The 12,010-nt window shown below is 43.9% G+C and overlaps 1 protein-coding gene across 7 annotated transcripts in view; it reads right to left on the bottom strand.

The window, feature by feature from the left end:
- The window catches only part of PPP6R2 (protein phosphatase 6 regulatory subunit 2), a 182,951-nt gene that overhangs the window by 93,642 nt on the left and 77,299 nt on the right, over positions 1-12,010 (bottom strand). For all 7 annotated transcript variants that reach the window (XM_044279927.1, XM_044279924.1, XM_044279925.1 and 4 more), the window contains exon 11: positions 3,034-3,234. In XM_044279927.1, the coding sequence (XP_044135862.1) occupies positions 3,034-3,234 (201 nt within the window). The remainder of the gene's footprint in view (positions 1-3,033; positions 3,235-12,010) is intronic.

A 12,010-nucleotide genomic window follows, 5' to 3' on the forward strand; every position in this document is an offset into this window, starting at 1 on the left:
TCCCCATATTCTAAAGGAGTACCCGCATTGTTTTCTATTGCTGGGCGGACCATTCCTGGTGGAGTACAGGATCTCCACTGGATCTTCTCCGTGTTGGGGTACGTAGCTTGGTGAGCACCGGCCGCTGCAGCAGTTTTTGGCCATCACTGGATGTCCTTCGCCACTCGGAATCCTTCTGGGGTCAACGACATTATCCTCGCTGGATGTCCTCCCTGACGAGTCAGGGACAGAACCACTGAGCGCCACACACCTGCATAACAGGTGAATTTTCTGCTGATTGCTCTGGCATTGGACAGGGTTCCGTGGTTCCTTCGGGGTCCGGGTGTTCCCTTATATTCTCTGTTTAGTTGTACTATCTAACAGAGGGCAGTCCCCTGGGACCTTGCTATTGTCTGCGCCTGTCTGGTACTCTCTCCCCCTGGGAGTCTTCTGTATGTCGGTCGCAGCTGGTTTCTACATTTCGTGTAGTCACTCCCGTTTCCTTTATAGCGACTTCGCTATTCCTTATGTATATGGGTGTCTGCTGTTTTTGTGGTACAACCCAAGCCGCTGTACTCGCCATCCCCGGGACAATGTATGCAGATTGCTAGCCACTATTCATTAGAATGGCTAGTTGTCCATGGCCAATTCTTTCCCATATGGTGATTCTTTTCATTTTTTTCTTGGATGTTCTGTTTTTTATTGTCCTCTGGTGGTTCAGTTCCTGGTTCCTTGTGATCCCATTGCGGGTACTCCTTTCTGGATTCCTTGTCCCTGTTCATTTGACCACACAGATTCTGTATGATAATCGTTGTTTGGAAGGGGCCTGGGTTGATTGTTCCCCTTGTGGGTTCCAATAACCTTGTGGACCTCTTGGGATTCGTGTCTATCTTCCCATCCTCCCACGTCAAGTACCTGGTGTTGAGTGGTTTAGTGCTACGGTTTGCATTTCCGCCTTATGGTCTCCTTCGGGAGGGACTTCCTCCTCCTTGTAGAACATTCCTCCTTAGGCTGTTGGAAGTACTCTCCTTTTCCTCCCATGTCCCTCAGTCCAGTGTGTCCCTGCTGAGCCTTCCTGGGTTTGCACCTCCCTGATACTTCATTTGGCCGGAGTTTCTCCGGTCTTGCGCTTCTCAGCGATGTTTTGTTTTCAGAGGCTCGTCCCTCGTCTCCTGGTTTTGGGATGCAGGGCTTATCTTATCTTTTTTCCTGGCCTTTACTTACAACCTCCTCCCTTTCCAAGGGTTGGCGGTTTCCCTTAGCGCCTTTGGGGTTTTCTCCTTTCAATAGGCGCTTAACATCATCACCTGCTTCGCGGTGGGGGGAGACCTGCTCCCTTCATATGTGAGCCTTGTTATGGCTTCCCTCACTTCAGTGTGCCCCTGCTGAGATTTCCTGGGCCTGCATCTGGTCCCCTTTTTTTCCTGATACTTAGTTCGGCCAGAGTTCCTCTGGTCTTGCGCGTCTCAGCGATATTTTGTTTTCAGGGGCTCGTTCCTCGTCTCCTGGTTTGGGACGCAGGTCTTATCTTTTCTCTTTTCCTGGTTTTTACTTGCAACCCTCTCCCATTCCAAGGGTTGGCGGTTTCCCTTAGCGCCTTTTGGGATTTTTTCCTTTCAATGGGGTGCTTATCTTCTTCTTCACCTGCTTGGTGTTGAGGGGAGACCTGCTTCCTTCACAGTGAGCCTTGCTATGGCTTCCCTCACTCGTTTGGCCTTCAGTGATTCCATGTTCCCTTGCCTCCCTGGCCCGTCAAGGATTGGCCTCAGTGTGTTTGTGCTTTCCCATGAGACAATTAGAATGTTAGGTAGCGCCAATTTGCGGTGCTGTCCTACTTTCTCTCCAGCCTTCGGCTGAGCTGGGTATTCCCCTTTGCCTTCTTCTTGCATTTGGGCCGTTCTCCCAGGCATTTGTCCTGGGGTGCTGGCAGTCGTCACGGTGGCTTCCTTGGGGTTTCTCCCTTGTTATGAGGCTTCCTGCCTATTCCATGCTTTTTTCCTGTTGGGTCTCATGGTTCTCCCACACCTGTATGCCCAACAGGTGGCATGGCTGTTCTTTTCCCACCCTCGGGGACTGCTTTGGGACGTCCCATGGTGCTGTGTCCCCCAATGCCATGCACGAGAAAATTGGATTTTTTGTACTCACCGTAAAATCCTTTTCTCGTAGTAGGCATTGGGGGACACAGATCCCACCCTATGTTTTTTTACTTCCGCTTCTCCGGGCTGGTCTCTTGATCTTTCCCGGTACAGGAGTTGTTGGTTCCTTGTCTTTCTTTTCTCTCCTACTGCTTTTGGTACAAACTGATCTGCCTAGTGTCTGTGGAGAGGATATAGCCCAACGGGGAGGAGCCAACACTTATGTCTAGTGTCGCCTCCTAGTGGTAGTTGGACATATACCCATGGTGCTGTGTCCCCCAATGCCTACTACGAGAAAAGGATTTTACGGTGAGTACAAAAAATCTAATTTTTTTTTACTTGGCCCTGGTTCCATCCATTTGGGTTGTCAGCTCCTAGGTCAGACAATCCCCTTTAAACGTATTGACCAAACTTGGACTACTTGGACTACTGTGCACACCTCTGATTCAAAAGAGACATTTTGTTTTCCTCCAACAGATACAACAAAATATTCATTCAAAACTAAATCTGGGTGGAGAAACTTATAAAATTGTTAAATTGTTACTTATTTATGTTAATGCTTTAGGATATTATTGGTGTCTGTAACCAGATAGTTACACATCCATTGACATGATGGTAAACTTATTAGCCTCTTCGAGTAATTTGTGTATGAAAACAAATGACAGAGCATCACTGATCTTCACGTGAATAACGTCAAGATATCTGACAGCAATTTCTTCTACACAAAAAATAAACGAAGGCAGTCATGTCATGCTAGACTTGTGAGATAAACTTGAAATTATATTGTAAACCTTATTTACAAAAAGAACCACATTATACTAATGTATTACTACAGTTAAACCCACTTAACATGCAATGCTTCCACACAGACAGGTTAAAGGACTGAACAAGGAGTATTTTAGAATTTGTATTGTCTTACGTGTGTAATCATAAGAGTCTCTTGCTCAGGTATCAAAGTCTCAGAATCTTCTGCATTGCCATTAGGAGCCTCCAAGTTAGTTTTCTCTTCCATAGTTCCATAACTCTTTCCATTTTTCAGAGATTGGGAGAGGATTGCAGCTATGCACATCTCTACTTGGATGTGTAGAAAGTTATTCCAAGTGTACCTAAAAAATAAGTCCTGCAGGGGAGATGGAAATGAGAATTCACATACTTGCCATGATATTATATGTCCCACAGTATTGCACCCTTTTGATCTTTAAGTGGAACATATCATCAGAAAAGACAATACCTAAAGGAAATCTGTCACCATGATCTTGGACTTTTTTATGCAGCAGTACATGAGTAGTACTGCAGTTAAAGGAAATGTGTCACCAAAATATGTTTCTATCAGATAGTATCCTTTTCTTCCAATCTGTTTTTATTTTCTGATAACAGATTTATTTATTCTATTTCCTGAACATGAACATGGGGGTGGCCATCTTTCCCGAGCTGCTCGTAAAAGCATTTATAAAAAATTAAGAAAATTGTTTTACAGCAGTCACATGGGCCATAGACATAATGGTCAGGAGGGGACCTCATTAACTTCTATGGGAGAGTTTTCTAGGCATGCTCTGTGACCTGTGCAGAGGTCATTGTACAGGGGAAGAATGGATAAGATTTGATCGGATATTGTGAATGGTGGATCTTGTGTTATCTGTCATTCTAATCCTGCCTGTAATATTATCTCTGTTTATAGATGAGCCGATAACAGCAGTAAAGTGATCTGCACAGACCAAGAAGTAGCAACTATTACCGGTATTAGGCTTAGTGGCCAGTGCGAAAACTGCAGGATTTTATGGTTTTTGTTTAAATATAGATATTGACATGGAAAATAAAAAATAACATCACCAAAAAATTCATTAAAATATGTTTAACATAAAAATGTCATTTAAACAATAGGTCATTTTCTGATCATACATTTCCTTTGAAGGGAACCTGTCACCGAGATTTTGGGTATAGAGCTGAGGACATGGGTTGCTAGATGGCCGCTAGCATATTTTTACGCTCTGACTCATCTCAGGTTAATTTGCATATGTATCAAATCGGTTTTCATACACAATAAAAGCACACAGAGCTATGGGGACTGGGTATTGCGGCCATCTAGCAACCCATGTCCTCAGCTCTATACCCCAAATCCCGGTGACAGGTTCCCTTTAAGGAGTCCAGATCACTTTTTATATTTTTCTACTGCCTCTGTTCCACCACTGTCATCTCTCAAATCCACGCTAAAATACATAGTCTGGACTTCTGTGCCATGCTGACACAATGAAGATGACTCATTTGAGTGTACACAGCACTCCTGACAATGTACTTCAATGCAGCTTTAAATGCTGACAGAAAGGAAAATAAATAGTAGTGATCTGGACTCCTTATGTGTAGTACTACTCATGTATTACAGCAGATAATAGTCCAAAATTATAGTGATAGATTTCCTTTAATAGCTCAAACTAGGATAGAATATTCATTAAAGCATTGAAATGGTTTTCCGAGATTTTTTTCTAAATACAGATGACCTATTCTCAGATAAGTAATCAGTATATGATTGGTGGGGGTCGGAGACTCGGAACTCACAGTATCTGATTGGTGGGGGTCAGACACCTTCGAACCCACGCTGATCACCTGTTTGAGAAGGCACCAGCACTCCTGTGAGCGCCGTGGCCTTCCCTCTGCTCACCAAGCACAGCGCTGCACATTGTATAGTGGCTGTGCTTGGTATCGCGCTCAGCCTCATTCACTTCTATAGGACTGAGCAGCCCCTAGGCCACGTGACCGATGGGGATAGGTCATCAGTAGTAAAATCTCGGAAAACCCCTGTAATGTGACAACAGCATAGAAACCATTGTTGTTCAAAAGGGACTTAAAGTATAACTGTCATCTTTTTTTTTTTTTGGGAGTATTGGATTGTGGTGATTAATATATCCTTGGTGGCCCTATTTAAACTTTTCACTGTGTACTCAATTATCCCTAAATTCCACAGTTTAGTTCCCTGTACTGCCTGCTTTTACCTCTGCTTAAAATCAGGTTGCTATGCAGGGTCAGAGGACAATGCAGACTCGGGCAGCGTGCAAGGTCAGATTCCTGACAGCCAGGGTCTGTAGGTAAATGATTAAAGCCAGGTCCTCCCCAGCAGCTGATAACAGTGCCTGGGCTGTGTGCACTTCTCCCCGTCCCTTCACTTGGCAGACGCTCCCTCACTCAGCAGACTGGGACAATGCAGAGCCGAAGCAGCACAGAGCAGGGAAGGGAGATCTGCCATCTGCTCAGTGTATAAATGAAAGCAACATGTTGTAAGAGGACCCCTTTGTGCTGCAGGAAATTAATCCTTTAGGGGGGGGGGGGGCTCTGGTTACTGACACTTTTGGGAGGCTATTGTTACTGGCTAGTGAGGGCAGTCGGGATTAGCCTCAGGGTGAGGGCAGTGGCAGTCATCTTAACTGAATAGTGAAATTGCAGTTTTATGCAGACTGGTTGCTAAGGGCGAATCTTATTAAATATGGGGTAAGTCAGTCTAATAGTAACGGATTCTGGAATATCATGTGATTAGTAACTACATATATGAAAATTGAAATTATGGTCTAAGTGTGACAGTTATCCTTTAAATTTATTTCTCACATTTAATTTATGATGAGGGGACAAGGGGAGCCAGGATATCCCTAGCACAATAGGGCAACCTAGTTTTAGTAGGAAGATAGTATTACTAGGGGTGGTGAAAGAAAAATGGTGGCCAGTGAGTCTGGCAGGGGTAGAGAATGCTTTGGGCCTGGGCAGTGACAAAAGGCCAGATGACAGTCCTGAGGTTGCAAGAGGGGACAGCTGTCCTGGGAGGCCACAGCTGTCCTAGATCAAAGTGGTGAGATGATGGCAAAAAATTAGTCCCTGTCATGCTGCAATTGGGGTCAGACTCCTACTACTTCCCATTGTATTCAAAATGAAAGCAAAATAAAGTGTTGCACATGCCACAGAGCCTTTTGCCAAAAATCAATGGTGTTTTGTGTGTTCATTATTTAAGGTTTAAAGTGTCTATCCAGCCTTATATGACATGAAGAGAAGGAGCATCCCTCGGCGCAAGTTAACCAACCAGAGGCAGACGTCAATCCTCTGTGTGGGCCTAGGCACGCTTATCCGAGGACATCTGCACCTGTGGCTGCATACCAACCTTTATATTGGGGATTAAAATTATCTCCCACATGTCTACAATAGCGTTGTGCGTATAATTGCGCAACCCTATAAGGTGAGCCTCCTAAATTGGAGTTTAATCCGAATTTTCAAACGTTTTTACCCTATGGTGCGCCCTTTTTTCTGTTTATACAGTAAACAACTTGCCTCTATATGTATCCAGCCTTATAGGTATTTTAATTAGCTGCTGTAGTAAATGACTGGTCTCAGCTGTGATGTGTCCCCAAACGGCTCATGATCCAGCAGTGATGTGTGGCTTGGAGGCATATTACCGCTGAGGAATTTGCTGCAGCAGCACAAGTCACACCATCTGAAAGTTTACAGGCCGGGGACCAGAAGATCATGGAATAGAGCCCCGGCACAGAAACTGTGTAGCCAGGAACAAGTGATAATGATTCCAGTCTTTTCATGAAGTGTTTTATTCCTAAGGCTAAATAAAAAAAAATGCCTATAAGGGTCCATTAACACGCCCACAACGGAATTGCGGACCAATTAATTTCTATAGGGCCGCATAATGTGCGGCCCGGCTCCGGAAATGCGGACCCGCACTTCCGGGTCACCATTTCCATTCCCGAAAAAAATAGAACATGTCCTATTTTTGTCCGCAATTGCGGACAAGAATAGGCATATTCTATTAGTGCCGGCGATGTGCGGTCTGAAAAATGCGGAACACACATTGCCGGTGTCTGTGTTTTGTGGACCCACAAATCCATGGATCCGCAAAACACAGTACGGACGTGTGAATGGAAAATAAGGTTGGATAACCTCTTTAGGTCTCTAGGAATTTACCAACACCTGATGTTCCTTTAAACAAATGAATATATAAATAAATACATACACACTAGCAGAAGGACCTGCATATATTTCATCGACAGTATCCCCCATGACAGTGACCTCTACAGAACCCCGCCCTTTTAACAGTGAACTCCACAGTTCCCCACCCCTTAACACTGCCCCCCCTCCCACAATGCCCTGCCACTTTAAAATGGGACCTCCACAGCAGCCCATCCCCTTAACTTTGACCTTCACAGCGGCCCACCCCTTTAACAGTGAGTTTCACGGCACCCTACTCCCTTGACAGTGACCTCCTCAGGGGCCCACCCCCTTAACAGTGACCTCACAGTACCCTGCTGCTTTAACAGTGACCTCCACAGCAGTTGCCCCTTTAATAGTGGACCCTGCCCCCTTAACAGTGACCTCCACAGTGCCCTTCCCCTTTAATAGTGACCTGCACAGTGCCTGCCGCTTTAACAGTGACCTCCACAGCCCCCGCCCCTTTAACAGTAATCTCCACAGTGCCGGCCCCTTTATCAAAGACCTCCACAGCGCCGGCCCCTTTATCAAAGACCTCCACAGCACCGGCCCCTTTATCAAAGACCTCCACAGTGCCGGCCCCTTTATCAAAGACCTCCACAGTGCCGGCCCCTTTATCAAAGACCTCCACAGCACCGGCCCCTTTATCAAAGACCTCCACAGTGCCGGCCCCTTTATCAAAGACCTCCACAGTGCCGGCCCCTTTATCAAAGCCCTCCACAGTGCCGGCCCCTTTATCAAAGCCCTCCACAGCGCCGGCCCCTTTATCAAAGACCTCCACAGCGCCGGCCCCTTTATCAAAGACCTCCACAGCGCCGGCCCCTTTATCAAAGACCTCCACAGCGCCGGCCCCTTTATCAAAGACCTCCACAGCGCCGGCCCCTTTATCAAAGACCTCCACAGTGCCCGCCCCTTTAACAGTGACCTCCACAGTGCCCTGCCCCTTTAATGCTAGGGCTACACGACGACATGTGCCGCGCAACATTTTTGTCTTAACAACTTTTATAATGATAGGCTATGGTGTCGCACTGCGACATGCTGCGACTGCGACAAGACAGTCACAAAAAATCCATCCAAGATGGATGCATGTAGCAGTGTAGTTATGCCCTATGTGTTGTGCGACTTATTGTCATCCAGTAGCCCTAGCCTAAAGCTGACCTACAGCAGTGAAGAAAAATGGCTGGGTTGTTATGGACACCTAGAGTAAAACTGTGTGTATGTGGAGACTAAGGGCCTGCAAGCTTCTATTGGCTGATAAGGGACATGTGACCGTGTGTATGGCAGTTGGGATTTGAAGAGAAAGACTTGCAGGCTTGTATTGGCTAATGCAGGTCATTTTTGGGGAATATCTCAGGAACGGTACATCCTAGAGAGCCGAGACCCGGTCTAAAACCTTCCCGGACACCTGTGTGGTTGAGTCGTTTGTTCACTGATAAAGAACAGACAGACGGACGTCCAGACAGACAGAAACGATATACACACACACATACATATACACACATTTATACATGCAGATCCAATCTAATTTGTTATGTCATTCTTTTTTCAGAACCTTATGTGATCATGGACATATACAGGAACACCAGACACATGACACCTCTTAAGCCATGTCATAAGTTTTATGTCAATATGTATGGCATCAAAACACAAAGTTATGAAAGAGAGGTTCACTTTGTTCATCCCTTTTGAAGACAAATATATTATCCACTTGAGGCTGCTGCCTCACTATCTTTTTTTTTTTAAATCTGATATATTTTTTTGATTTTCAAAAGCATATTAAGAACAGAGGTGACCCTTCCCCTCCCCCAACTCCCCCCTCCCTCCCACTCCCAGAGTTTTGTGACCAATAGAGTCCAAAGTCCATGGATCCAGTAATGAGTCCGGCAGTAGATCACCATGCACTCAACATACGCACATCGGGCCAGATTTATAATTAGCTCAAGTCAGAATAATGGAGTGAAAAAGTTGCAAATTTTTGCACAATCGCTTAAACTGCGCAAAAATTTGCGACTTTTTTCTGCTCTGCACTATGCTCGCCAGTTTTCTGAAAGTGGGCGTGTTTTCTTATGTAAATGAATCTCTAGACAGATTTACTATTGGGACTATTTAAAAAGTCGCAAAAAAGTCGCAATTTCACTCCAGTGAGGACCATGCTTATCTTATGAGACTTTTTAATAGAACATGCGACTTTTTCATAAAAACGTGCAACTTTTTCGTAAAGATGTGCGACTTTTGTAAAGCTGCTTACTGACGGATAAACTTCTACCGTCAAACCACATTTATTACAGTCTTAAAGGGCCGATCATAAATCTGACTTGGCTAAAACTGACTTTAGCCATATGTTAAAGTGGAGTGAGCTGTCAGAGTCGTGAGAAATCTGGCCCATCGTGTCCTATATCCCAATTCATATACTACATGTCCGTCTCGCAATCACATGCATCCCGGTAGCACATAACATCAAATCACTCCACATTCATATCTTCCCTGCACGTGCCTCACTATCTTATTTTATGGGTGTTATTTTTTATTAAATAAAAAAAAAAAAAAACATGAAATTAATGCATTTTGTACAAGGGTTTGGGTTTGTTTTCTGTTAAGACTGTTTATGGGAAAAACATATGAAAAAAGTCACACCCTGATGATGCTGAAATTTTTAAAATGCCAAGGGACCAAAAAATGGAGAGGAAATAGTCTTAAAACGACACTAAAAATACAGTATTTAATATGTGACTGCAGCAGTTTTTGCTTTAAAAACCAAATTACGTACCGGTAATTCCCTTTTCATGAATCCTCCATGACGGCATACCATGAAAGATGACCCGCCTCCAACCAGGTAGGGACAGGAAGTATAAATTTGACCCTCCTCCGGCTCCTCCTCAGTGTCTTTCTGGATCGACAGCCTAGAGAGTGTTCTTTCGAATCTTTTTCCATTTATACCCTTTTTTATTTTATTTTTATTTGCACACCATCACACACACCATCACCTATGTGTAGGCCTATCATATTCTTATGAACGTATATACTTTATATATATATTTTTAATATTTATTTTATTATTTATATATATATATATATATATATATATATATATTTATTTATTTTTTCGGGTGGGAAACCCCTATGCCGTCATGGAGGATTCATGAAAAGGGAATTACCGGTACGTAATTTGGTTTTTCCCTTTCATCCTCCATGACGGCATACCATGAGATATAACATATTAACAACCTAGGGGGGGGATTATAGCCTGAAGGACTTTCCTCCCAAAGGCTAGATCTTGACCTGCCTTAACATGGATTCTGTAATGTTTGATAAAAGTATTTGGGCTAGACCAAGTGGCCGCCCTACAGATTTGCTCTAGTGAAGCGTTAGCCCTCTCTGCCCAAGAGGCAGAAACTGATCTCGTAGAATGGGCTGTAAAGGCTTCAGGAGGTGATTTCCCTAGCACTTTATATGAATCTGAGATCGCTGTTTTAATCAATCTGGAAATAGTATTTTTTGTCGCTCTCTGCCCTTTATTTGTGCCAAGAAACTGAACAAACAAGGAGTCAGTCTTTCTGAAAGCCTTCGTGGCCTCTAAATATATAAGCACTGCTCTCCGCACATCCAATTTATGAAACCTCTCCTCCCCTTCTGTTTTCGGGTTGTCACAAAACGAGGGAACCAATATTTCTTCTTGCCTGTGGAAATTAGACACAACTTTGGGAAGGAAGGAGTTATCCAATTTAAACGTAATTCTATCTGAAGAAATAACACAGAAAGGTTCATTAATTTTCAGGGCCTGGATTTCACTAACCCTGCGGGCTAATGTAATTGCTACTAAGAACAGGGTTTTCAGTGTTATATATTTTACAGAGACCGATGATGAGGGTTCAAAGGGGCTTTCTATTAAGCCCGATAAACTACATTAAGATCCCAGGGGGGAGTCATAGCTTTCAATGACGGTCTCAGTCTATCTGCCCCTTTAAGGAATCTGACAACCCAAGAATGATTGGCAATTTTTTTCATCAAAAAACTGCACTAAGGGCCGATATGTGAACCCTCAGAGTATTGGGACGAAGACCTTTCTCCAGCCCAGATTGTAAGAAACCTAGAACTGAAAGGACTGAAAATTTTTCAGGGGATACTTTCTCTTTTATACACCAGGTATTAAAGGCTCTCCAAACTTTATTATAGATCTTTGAGGTTGTCTCCTTTCTACTAGCCGACATAGTATTGATGACAGGATCTGTCAGGCCTTTAGCTTTTAAGATAAACCTTTCAGGTTCCAAGCTGCCAAATGCAGCTTTTCCACCTCGGGATGGAGAAGTGGACCCTGCGACAACAAATCCTGATCCCAAGGAAGGATCCATGGACTTTGGATGGACATGATCTTCAAAAGAGGAAACCATGATTTTTTGGGCCATAAGGGGGCTATCAAAATAACATGAGCCCTGTCTTGCCTTATCTTCTTTATCACTCAAGACATTAGTTGCAGGGGGGAAGGCATAAGCTAAATGGAAATTCAATTTTATTGAAAAAGCATCTATGCCTTCGCTTTTGTCTCTTGGATTGAGGGAAAGGAAACGACCTACTTTTGCGTTTGTGGCTGATGCCAAGAGGTCTATTTGGGGAACCCCCCACTTTTGGGTTATTTGGAGAAAAACTTCTTCCTTCAAACTCCATTCTGTTCGACATATTTTGACCCTGCTTTTACATTTAAGCTTCCTTTTAAATGGACTGCTGAAAGGGATCTTATATTTCCTTCTGCCCAGGAAAAAAATTTTTTCTGTTAGTTGGCTCAGACATTGGCTTCTTGTTCCACCTTGATGGTTTAAATACGCTACCACTGTTGTGTTGTCTGATCTTATTTGGACATCTTTTCCTTCTATGTATTGACTCGCCACTTTTATAGTCTCCCAAACTGCCATCAATTCCTTTTGGTTTGA

Source organism: Bufo gargarizans, chromosome 2, assembly GCF_014858855.1.
Source record: "Bufo gargarizans isolate SCDJY-AF-19 chromosome 2, ASM1485885v1, whole genome shotgun sequence".
Lineage (NCBI taxonomy): Eukaryota > Metazoa > Chordata > Amphibia > Anura > Bufonidae > Bufo > Bufo gargarizans.